At 49.5% G+C, this 12454-nt stretch overlaps 1 protein-coding gene across 1 annotated transcript in view; it reads right to left on the bottom strand.

The window, feature by feature from the left end:
• Positions 1 to 12454, bottom strand: part of MRE11 (MRE11 double strand break repair nuclease) — a 266838-nt gene that overhangs the window by 245183 nt on the left and 9201 nt on the right. The window contains exon 2 of the mRNA XM_088455727.1: positions 8744 to 8816. Within this exon, the coding sequence (XP_088311853.1) occupies positions 8744 to 8766 (23 nt within the window). The 5' untranslated portion in view covers positions 8767 to 8816. The remainder of the gene's footprint in view (positions 1 to 8743; positions 8817 to 12454) is intronic.

The raw sequence follows: 12454 nt of genomic DNA, 5'->3' as shown, positions 1-12454 counted from the left end.
CAGGCCGCAGGCTTGTCATCTGGCTTGGGGGCCGGACGTCTGGTACTCCATGCCTGCTTCCGGGGCTTGACCGATTTCTTAGGGCCAGCCTGTCGAGGAAACGACTGTGGTTTGGGCCTGCCCTGGGCCCTAGATGACCGAAAGGACGATGGTCCAGAACCAGAAGGAGCAGCGGCCGACGGGAGACAAGCCGATTTGGCTGCCGCCAGCGTGGCCACAATCTTATCCAGATCCGGACCGAAGAGAACTTCTCCGGTAAACGGCAACGCCTCCAGACCCTTTTTGGAATCTGCGTCCGCCTTCCAGGATCGCAGCCACAAGGTGCGACGAGCAGCCACCGCTGCTGAAGAAATTCTAGACACCAGAGTACTAATGTCTAGGGCCGCCTCGTTGATATAAGTGGCCGAATCACGGAGATTACCAATCAACTCCGCCTGTTCGGCCGGACAGTCGGAATCAAAAGAAGCCTCTAACTAATCCGCCCAGCGCTCCATGGCTCTGGCAACCCAGCAAATGGCCATAGCCGGCAGTGCTGCCCCCCCCCCGCAAGGGAATAAGCGGACTTCAAGTAGATCTCCACCTTGCGGTCCGTAGCATCCTTAAGGGAGGACATAGATGGCATCGGCAATGTGGCACTACGGACAAGACGGGTCACGTGAGAATCCACCTGTGGAGGGGATTCCCACTTTGCAAAATAATTATCCGCGAACGGATAAGCCACCGCCAGGCGTCTCTGCGGCTGGTATCTTTTGCCAGGCTGTTTCCACGCCTCCTCTAAATGGTCCACCAACTGACCTGAAAGAGGAAAGACTGTGGCATCGCCCTTCACATCTTTGAAAAAGGCATACTTAGATTTAGCCGCTGGGGGAACTTCGTCCTCAATCACCAAGGCTGTGCGGACCGCCCGAATAAGTCCAGGAATATATACTTTGGACTTAGCATCAGCGTCCTTAGTATGGAGAGGTTCCTGATCGTAAGGATCCAGAATCTCCCCATCATCAGACGTCCCCTCGTCATCCTCATAAGGAGCCGACAGAGACGCCACCGGCCGTTTATGCAGCCGCATCACAGACTCCCCTTGCAACACATCCGACAAGTGCTGTACAGAACTCGTCAGGGAGTTAACCCACGCTGGCTCCTGAGAAACCGGGAGCGGGGAAATAGGGAGACTGTGGGGTACCACCAATTGTCGTGGGAAACCCTGCATGGGTGACGACACCACTGACTGCTGGGATAAACCCATCGGTGTAAACGCGGGCTGCGGAGCTAACTGGCCCACTAAGGCTGTAAGCGCCTGAGCGAAACAAGCCCAGGGCGGCTCCTGTACCGGTGCTGTAACCGTAAGAGGCCGCGCCATGGACAAACACTGCCGGCAAAGGCCCTCCGCGCTACCCTCCCCCTCCGCTAACGGTACTTTACACGTAGTACACTGTAGCCGGAGGGGAAAATCACTTTCGGACATGATGGCACCACGTATGTGACCTCTCTCACCAATTATATCTTAAATAGGCGAGAGACCACCCTGCAGCACCGCACCGCAAGGGCTTAGCAGAAAGAACAGGGACAGTAATAAAGCTGACAGTTTAGAGAAAAGTTACAGGCAGCAGCGCTAGCACAGTCACATACAATGCAAAGAAAATCAATTCCTGCACTAACAGCGCTGATCACTCAACTACGCAGACACAGGGCCTGGTAGGACACAGCGATGCATACACAGACCTGACCACAGCGGAGGAGAGGTATGCGGGGGGACCCAGACCACGATGCTTCCTTCCAGGCTTCCAGCAGCGTTCACCATGCGTTCTGGAGAAGATGGCTGCCGAGGAGCAGAGAGGAGGCTGGCCTGGGGGAGGAGCGCTGCCACAGGACCAGTCGGCAGCGTGCAGAGAGGGCTGTGTGCAGTGGGGGAGGCGCCGGCTGTGAGACAGGGAAGGCACGCTCCCCTGGCATGCATTTAACCCCTGGGACGCCGCAGCGCTACCGCTCTGCTGCGGTCCGCTGTCCCAGAGGGTAGTGGAAAGCGCAGGTTGGTCGCCTGGCTCCACGCTGCAGCCAGTCCCCAGGGAGCCCCCTGCCTGGGGACTTAGGACCATGTGACGAGCGGGGACCCACCGCGGGACCCCGCTGCTTACCTTTGTCCCCCTTGGATCCGGCCATGGTCCGGAACATCTGGGGTCACCGATAGCTGTGACCCCAGATGCTCACCAGCATCCCCGGATCGGTACCGGCGTTCTGGTACCGGCGGGGGTGTAGGGAAGACAGCATGGACGTCAGGACTGACTGTCCATGCTGTACATCCAGATGTGCAGCCACAGCTGCATTGAAGAAAGCTTCAGGGGCTCTTCTAGCCCCCACTCCGACAGGTGCACCCGACTCCGGCCGGGCACCAAACTAAACTGAGGTGCCTTGGCTCGGGGGCGGGGTATAGGAGGGGGACCCTAGTGCATCCTGGGAGGCTGAAAAGCTTAACTCTATGGTGCGCAGCGACTGACGTCACACCTATATCCCCAAGGTATCCTGTGGATACCCTATGGACCCTGAAGTAGAAATACAAAAAACAAGATCTTTACTAAATTCTCGCACAGACATTAAGAAAAGCCAAATCTATAGTGTGGATCCGGCTTTTGCAATACAGCTAATATGGACCCAGATTTTCCTATATATATAGTATTACCATAAGGGGGAAGAGTGTGAAATAGTGGTCTCCTCTATCGTTTTCACCGGAGGTGGAACCTGGCCCTAATTCTACTCTTGCGGTATTATCACACTCCCAGTATTTCCGATTGTGCACTGGGGCGCGTGGTGTGTTACAACAATGGAAAAACTGCTACACCATGATTTATATTTTCTTTTTTACGTTTATCTAAGAGAAATATACATCTTTTTGATTAAGCAGACACTCTAACCCTGGAGGAATCTACTTTCTACTTGTTAAAGTCTGACATTGTGATTTCTTTAATAATATCTTGTAGTTTTCAGGGCTGTAGCCTCATGTATACACTGGTGGCCAAAATTGCGGACACTTTTTGAAACTTGAATGTTTTTCAACTTTGAATGCTTATAAACACTGTTACACTTCATGCAGTGCAATGATTCATATATCAAATAAAAGGAAATGTAATGCTGCATTCAACACAATAAACAGGTCAAATATTTGCATTACAAGGGAAGTTATGCTACTTTCAGTCAGACAAAGAAGCACAGATGCGTTAGATTCAAGAAGCGGATTGTAGTAACAGAGGTCAAATATGTGCATTACAAGGGAAGTTATGCAGTGAAAACAACACTTATGGTGGGTACACACTGGGCGATATTACTGAGCGACTGCACGATTACGACATCGTAATCGTGTAATCGCTCAGTAATCGTGCACAAATCGTGCACTTGTATGTCGGAAACGACCAGCGATGCGCACTCCCGCTGGTCGTTTCCGACATTGTCCATCGCCTGAACATGCAGCACAATCTGACGACCTCGTCAGGTTGCTGCATGTTGGGGAATGGGGGAGAGCCCAGCGTTGAACGATATCGTTAATGATATCGTTCAGCGGCTGTGCTCAATGTCATGAACGACATTGAGCACAGCCTGCCGGGGACACACTACACAATATCGCTCAGGAAGCATATCGTGTAGTGTGTACGCACCATTTGGGTGAAAATCCCTGTGTACTTATGTTATTGTCCTATTAGTATTTTGTTGGGTATCCTTTATTTTTCAAGACAGCAGCACAGCGATGTGTCATTGAGCCAACCAATGTTTGGAGCTCTTCCTTCTTTATTATGTGGTGCCATGAGACAATTATAGCCTCAATTAATTGTCTTTTATTGGATGGACACCTCAGATGTACCAGTTTTTTCAAACGGAACCACAAATGTTCTATGGGGTTCAGGTCTGGGCTGTTTCCTGGCCATCCCAGCACCTGTATGTCATTCTCCGTGAACCCCTTTTTGCATATCCGTGCAGTGTGGCAGGGACCTGAATCCTGCTGGAAAAAAATGGGGCATTATCTGGAAAAAGATCCCTGATAGAAGGTAGAAGTTTGGTTGTAGGATGGTGTCAATGTACTTTCTGCTGTTCAGTGTGCCATCTATGACATAAAGGCGGCCTACAGTATCTGCTGTCATACATGCCCAGATCATAACACTTGTAGGATTCTTTGATGTCGCTTGAATGCAATCTGGATGTATCGCTTCCCCGATGCGATGTCTCACATATTTTCCCCCATCACTATGAAATATCAATATCTTAGTTTCGTCACTCCATATCACTTGTTTCCACTGACCTTCTGTCCATGCAATGTGTTCTTTTGCCCACTGTATTCATTTCTGCCACTGCTTTTTATTCAGCAATAAAATCCTACCTGTTAGGCCAACCTCCATTAGTCTTCTCCGTACCGTTCTTGCACTGACAAAAACACCAGTTGCACTCAGTTCACTGCTAATGGCCGCAGATGACATCCATCTTTCCCTGACGCAAATTTGATTTATTTTCCGATCATCAACAGCTGTTGTGCACTTTTTCCGGCCTTTTCCTTCTTTGTTTTGTATAGATTGTGTTTCCTGATAGCGTAAAATATGAGATATGGTAAGAACTTACCCTTGTTATCTCTATTTCTACGAAGTCCATAGGGTTCCACAGGATACCTTGGGGTATAGGTGTGACGTCAGTCATCGGGCACCAAAGAGTTAAGCTTTCAGCCTCCCAGGATGCACTAGGTCCCCCTCCTATACCCCGCCCCCGAGCCAAGGCACCTCAGTTAGTTACCAAGCCATAGGCCGGAGGAGGAGAAGGAAGAGAGAGAAAAAAGATCTGGACACATACAAGAATCACATTCTCACCAGAGGGAGACGGAAAAAACGGTGACCAGAGCAAAGCCCATCTGCAGCACAGGTGCGACAGGGCGGGAGTCCTGTGGAACTCTATGGACTTCGTAGAAATAGAGATAACAAGGGTAAGTTCTTACCATATCTCATATTTTCTACTTCAGGGTCCATAGGGTATCCACAGGATACCGTGGGGATGTCCCAAAGCAGTATCCTTTAAGGGTGGGGACGCTCCTGTGCAGAAAGGAGAATCCGCCGCCCGAAGGAAGCATCCTGAGAGGCGAAGGTGTCAAACCTGTAATACCTCACGAAGGTATGGACAGAGGACCACGTAGCAGCCTTGCAGATCTGGACTGCAGAGGCACCACGTCGAGCTGCCCACGAAGGACCCACAGACCTAGTGGAATGAGCCTTCAGAGAAGGAGGAACCGGTAGGCCTTCATGAAGATAAGCTTCAGAAATAGCCATACGGATCCAGGCTGCCAAAGTTTGCTTTGAGGCAGGCCAACCCTCTTTACGGAAGCCATAGAGGACAAACAAAGCGTCCGACTTCCTAAACGAAGAAGTGCGGTCAACATAAGTCCTTAAGGCCCGCACAACATCCAAAGAGGCCTCACCCACGGAAAGACCCGGTGAGTTAAAGGCCGGAACAACGATTTCCTCGTTAACATGAAACTGGGAAACAACTTTGGGAAGAAACTCGGGCCGAGTGTGGAGCACTGCCCTGTTCCCATGAAAAACCAAGAAAGTGGGTCTACAAGAAAGAGCCCCTAAATCAGAAACACGTCTGGCCGAAGCAATAGCCAGAAGGAAAACAGTCTTAGCTGTCAACCATTTAAGATCCACTGAGCCCAGTGGTTCAAACGGCGGTCCTTGGAGAGCCCTCAGGACCACAGCCAAATCCCAAGGCGCCACAGGTGGAACAAAGGGCGGCTGAATGCGGAGAACACCTTGCATAAAGGTGCGCACATCCGGGATTGTAGCAATCCTACGGTGAAACCAGAGAGACAGGGCCGAAACCTGTACCTTCAAAGAAGCAAGGCGAAGCCCATGATCTAGTCCCGCTTGTAGGAAGGCGAGAATCCGAGACAGACGAAACTCCCGCGGTGCATAACCTCTCGGTCGACACCACTGGAAGAACGTATGCCACACGTGATGGCATATCCTCGCGGAAGACGGTTTCCGAGCTCGCAAAATGGTACGCACTACAGAGCTGGAAAACCCCCGGGACCTCAGCATGGCCGTCTCAACAGCCACGCCGTCAAAGACAGCCGAGTCAGGTCCGGGTGAAGGCAAGGACCCTGAGACAGAAGGTCCGGTCGTAGCGGCAACCGCAGAGGACTGTCCACGGACAGACCCTGAAGGTCTGAGAACCAGTGCCGTCTGGGCCACGCGGGAGCTATCAACAGGAGCGTCCCTCCTTCCTGTTTGAATTTCCGGATTACCCGTGGAAGAAGGGAGACCGGAGGGAACAGGTATGCGAACCGGAACGTCCACCGGACGGACAGAGCATCCACCAGAGACGCCCCTTCGTCTCTTGTGCGAGACCCGTACACCGGCAACTTGTTGTTGTGCCGGGACGCCATGAGGTCGATCTCTGGAAGACCCCAACTGTCCACCAGCAGTTGAAAAACGTCCGGGTGCAGGGACCATTCCCCCGGACGAACGTCCTGGCGACTTAGAAAGTCCGCCTCCCAATTTAGCACTCCCGGGATGAAGACCGCTGATATGGCCGGAAGATTGCGCTCCGCCCATACCAGGATCCTAGAGACCTCCACGAGAGCCGCCCAACTTCGGGTTCCTCCTTGCCTGTTTATGTAGGCCACGGTGGTAGCGTTGTCCGACTGGACCTGTACCGGGCGACCCTGGAGAACCCGATGTGCCTGCTGGAGAGCACTGAAGACCGCACGGAGTTCCAAGATATTGATTGGAAGCTCCACTTCTGTCGGCGTCCACCTGCCCTGGAACAAGTGTGGACCCGAAACTGCTCCCCAGCCCCGAAGACTGGCATCCGTTGTCAACAGGACCCAATTTGGAACCCAGAACGGACGTCCCCCGCTGAGATGGGTCGTCTGTAACCACCAGGCAAGGGACAGGCGAACCTCCGGGGTGAGCACAATTGTCTGGGACTTCAGAGACTGCGGCAGCCCGTTCCACTTGGACAGAATCAGGTGCTGCAGAGGTCTGGAGTGAAACTGGGCATATTCCACCATGTCGAACACCGACACCATGGAGCCCAGTAACCTCATCGCCGAGTGTAGAGACACCCGGCGACTGAGCAGACAACTGCGCAGTTGATCAATCAACTACGCAGACACAGGGCCTGGTAGGACACAGCGCAGCATACACAGACCTGACCGAAATCGGAGGAGACCCAGACAACGATGCTTCCGTCCAGGCTTCCAGCAGCGTTCACCATGCGTTCAGAGGAAGATGGCCGCCGAGGAGCAGAGAGGAGGCTGGCCTGGGGGAGGAGCGCTGCCACAGGACCAGTCGGCAGCGTGCAGAGAGGGCTGTGTGCAGCGGGGGAGGCGCCGGCTGTGAGACAGGGAAGGCGCGCTCCCCTGGCATGAATTTTAACCCCTGGGACGCCGCAGCGCTACCGCTCTGCTGCGGTCCGCTGTCCCAGGGGGTAGTGGAAGCGCAGGTTGGTCGCCTGGCTCCACGCTGCAGCCAGTCCCCAGGGAGCCCCCTGCCTGGGGACTCAGGACCATGTGATCAGCGGGGACCTGGGAGGCTGAAAGCTTAACTCTTTGGTGCCCGATGACTGACGTCACACCTATACCCCAAGGTATCCTGTGGATACCCTATGGACCCTGAAGTAGAAACAAAACTTTCGTACTCCTGATGTTGTCACATTCCCACCAACTTCTCCCGCAATTGCTGCATACGAAAGACCATTTTCACGTAACACCACAATCCTGGATTTCTTCCTGGCTGACCAGTCACAACTTTGCCTGGACGACATTGTTTTATTTATTTTTTACACCGTCAATAGCACTAAACAATACACACAAACATCCAACCGTAATTGCACTTCAGTAACCAACTTTATTCTGCAAAATTAAACAGCCGAACTGACCTTTCCCACCTTTGAATCATGCACCTGCTCATAAACCATAGCTGATTGGTCCTCCGAATGACGATTCCGATTGGCTGGTAGTAGCTGTTACCTCAATCCGCTTCTTGAATCTCATGCATCTGTGATCTGTCTGACTGAAAGTAGCATAACTTCCCTTGTAATGCAAATACTTTACCTGTTTATTGTGTTGAATTCAGCATTACATTTCCTTTCATTTGATATATGAATCATTGCACTGCGTGAAGTAAAACAGTTTTTATAAGCATTCGAAGTTGAAAAACATTAAAATTTCAAAATGTGTCCACAATTTTGGCCACCAGTGTACATTCACTTCATTCTATTTAAGATAATGTGAGCGCCACATTTTACACTTTTCTTAAAGCCTAGAAATAATTTTAGGAAAAAAACAAAAAAACACTCAAAATAACCTTGTTTTGCCAAAGCAATACTTATAGAATAGTGAAATGCAGTAAAACACATTGGAAGCATGAAAATTATGTCATACAGAGGCGTTCTCTTCTATAATCTTTCTGCAGGAGTGTGACAGGTCCCCGACCTCATTGCTCTGTGCTGTCAGAGGACCCTGCTATCCATGATCGGACTCTAAGCTTGGGTCATACTGTCACATGTAGCCCTGTCCATACTCATTCACTCACTCAAACAGACAAGACACTGCCTCCCAAGATCATCACACGCATCTCCTGAAATACTCTGTGCTGCTCTGAACAGTCCATATATTTTAATTGCCTTTTTTTTATTGACTACTAGCAATGTTACTGATGGTTTGCAACTATGCACTGTAGTTATAATGCTGAAAATAAAACCTCTGGTTACTTACGGAGCATTTCCAGACGAGCTCATGTTTAGGCCGTGCAGCACGCAGAGCGGATGCAAAGTCAGTTATTTGAAGCCTACAACAAAAAATACGAATAGTGAGTATGTACTAACATGTTATTATAGTTTTACACATAAAATGACACCTCATGCAGTGATGTAAGAGTGCATAATTGCAGTAATAATATAGAACAAAGAAAAGAAATGAAGCAATCTAGAGAAAGAGTCATCATTGACGCTAAACAAATGCAAAAAAAATTTAAATTACAGCAAGGAACGGATTATAATTGTGAGGCCAGCACGAGAATGAACAATGCACAGCAAAGTGATTAAAGAGGAGTAGCTTTAGTAGTAATATAACTGCTTGTTTTGCTCAGCTACAATATATAATTAAACCATTTACATTTACAGTCCTAAGATGAATACAAATTACCCCTCCATGCTATCTTATAAGTTGAAATGGTTTATGGCTCTATACATCATGATTACCCCTATTTAGAGTACATTATTGTATAACTACAAATCCCCAAGAAATCCAAAACTGCATCAACATAGTTCCCAAATCTGTACTTACCAACAGCAGCGGTTTTGCCTGCTGATCCAATATATTCATGAGAACCCAGCATATGAATTCATTAAGAACTAATGAGGCACAGTACCTCACTGATGCTTGGTGCATTCTCCTGACTATAGTGGCCCCTTCTGACTGCAGGCAACAGGTATAATTTAACAGATTATAGAAATGTAACCTTGTTTAGGTTTTTTTGTAGGACCAATATCTTATACATGAAACTCATTGGTCTGTTTGTCTGTCCGGTTATGCATGTGGACACCCCTGCACCCATTGGGATGAAACCGATGTGGTCCAGTTGGATCCTGGCCTGATTTTAATTGGGGGGGGGTAGGGTCCCGGTCGGGCCTCCCATGGCTGTAAGCTGGACAGAACTTTGACCCGGGGTCACTTGACGCGAGGAGCCTGTTCTGAGCCTTCCACTTGATGGATTTGGATGAAAACTTCACAGAGGGGTGACAATTGGTCTGGGATGCGTTATGTAGTGGTTGGGGTCCTCAAGACAGAGTGCGCCGAGCAGAATTTTGATCCATGGAGCCTGTTAGGACCCGATGAGCCTGTTCTGAGCCTTCCACTGGATGGATTTGGAGGAAAACTTCACAGAGTGGTAACACTGTAACCCTGAAGACATATTGGGGGTTGAAGTTCCGGTCGGATCTCCCATTGGTGTAAGCTGGGCAGAACTTTGACCCTTGGTGCCTGGTTTGGGTCTTCCACTGGATGGATTTGGATGAAAACTTAACAGAGGGGTGGCAATTGGTCTTGGATGCCTAATGGAGTGGTTGGGGACCCAGTTGGACATCACAGCGTCGGTCGCCGGGCAGAACTTTGACCCAAGGAGTCTGTTCTGGGCCTTCCACTGGATGGATTTGGACGACATAATACATAATTACTTGACAATACACCCCTGCACCGATTGGGATGAAACCAATGCGAGGTGGTCCTGTTGGATCCTGGCCAGGTTTTAGGGGGGTTAGGGTCCTGGTCGGACCTCTCATTGGTGTACGCTGGGCAGAACTTTGACCCGGGGAGAGTGTTCTGAGCCTTCCACTGGATGGATTTGGACAAAAACTTCACAGAGTTATAACACTGAATCCCTGAAGACATACTAGGGGGTTAAGGTCCTAGTCGGACCTCCCACTGGTGTACGCTGAGCAGAACTTTGACCCGGGGAGCCAGTTCTGGGCCTTCCACTGGATAATTTGGATGAAAACTTAACAGATGGGTGGAAATTGGTCTGGGATGTCTAATGGAGAGGTTGGCATACCTCCCAACATTCAGAAAGGGGTGGAGCCTATGGAAAATGGGATGGAGCCTCGTGGCTTCCCCCAATTTCGTCACTATGGGGGCGTGCCCGGCTCTCCCTACACTAGTGAACAGATGCCGTGTGCATGCACCCGGCATCTGTTCTCCTCCTGCACACCTGCTGCTCTGCTATGCAGAGCAGCGGTTTGTGCTCCCCCCAACTTCCCCCCCACTGCGGGACACTGAAGCCCGCGGGTGGGACAGTGGCACAGTCCCAGAAAAACAGGACTGTCCCGCTGGATACGGGACAGTTGGGAGGTATGGGTTGGGGTCTGGTCGGACCTCACAGCGTAGTGCGCAGGCAGAACTTTGACCCAGGGAGCCTGTTCTGGGCCTTCCACTGGATGGATTTGGACAACTTTACACAATAAAACTTAATAACTTCAAACTTTAAATCCAGGCAACGCCGGGTACTTTAGCTAATTTATTATAAGTGAGAAATCCTAAAAATGTGTCCTCAAAGAGGCATTTAATAAATGCCGGTTTATGCATAAAATACTTTGGATATAGCTAATGCCTCAACTTTGGAATATTGGGAATCGGCAGATAGTGTAGAAATGTTGCCATTGGGGCATGCCGAAAACATTTGAAGAACTATGTTGCCCCTTACCGCTCAATATCCCCATCCACTGCCACGCACGTCACTGGCAAAGCAGTGTTTATGGTGGGACAGAGCCCTCAAATCAGTACATAAACACTGTGGGGGTCATTCAGACCCGCTCGTGAGCGGCAGTACGCTCGCAAGCGGGTCGATGTTCCCCCACTGCGCATGCGCACGACGGAGGGAGCTCCATCGTGCGTATGCGCGAGACCAGACGAGCGTCGGGCTCTCCATCGCTCCGGGTCTTGCACCAAAGGGGGCGTGCTGTCGATATTGATGGGGGGGCGTGCCTGCCAGACGGAAGCGTTCCCAGGGGAACGCCTACCGTCTCAAGCCGGCCCCACTGACATCACTAGTGATGTCAGTGGGAGTGATTTTGGCTCTGATAGAGCCAAAATCACTCCAGGGCTTGTGGCAGCGAGACCCTACCGCAGGGTCTCTGTCGCAAGCCCGATGGTCGCGATGGTCAAGACCATCATCATGGACGCTCGCTATATCTGTGGCTGGTAACCCACAGCTATGCGAGCGTCCATGAGGACGCTCCAAAAAAAGGTAGGAGGGCCCTGATTCAGAGCGTTCAGCTCTGAATCAGGCCCTGTGACTCATTTATCACCTCCAAAATAGAGAGAGGAAAACAGAACAACATCCTATTCCTTGCAGTCTTCCAATGCAATAACAGCAAGTTATGTGAGGTATAATACAGGTTTATAATGAAGTCCATATTTGCTCAGAACAACTTGGAGGCATGGCTGCACATGTCCTGGCAGGCCTGGTACCCAACTATCCTCCTGGTCGGCAGCCCTAGCCATAACATGAAAAATACATTACAGATTACTTCTTGATAAGAAAACAAGCATATATATATATATATACATATATATATATATATACATATATATATATATATATATATATATATACATATATATATATATATATATATATAAAATCTACATATTTTTTACACAATCTCAGAAACTTCTATTCCCCTGTTAAGTTTTTTGATAGATATTACAGAGTCTCCCATATCCAAATACGTAATATTTTTAGCATGACTGAAATAATGAAACCTTTGATTTTTGATGGTTCAATGTACACAAACTTTGTCTAAGGCACAAATTATTAAAATTATTGTATAAAATGACCTGCAGGCTGTCTCTATAAGGTATATATGAAACATAAATTAATTTAATTTCTGTACACAAACTTTGCTTGAGCCACAAAATTATTCAAAATAT

This window comes from Taudactylus pleione, unplaced genomic scaffold, assembly GCF_031769625.1.
Source record: "Taudactylus pleione unplaced genomic scaffold, aTauple2 ptg000667l, whole genome shotgun sequence".
In the NCBI taxonomy this organism is placed as follows: domain Eukaryota; kingdom Metazoa; phylum Chordata; class Amphibia; order Anura; family Myobatrachidae; genus Taudactylus; species Taudactylus pleione.
The sequence above is the reverse complement of the archived record's forward strand: the minus strand, read 5'-3'. Positions and strand labels throughout refer to the sequence as shown.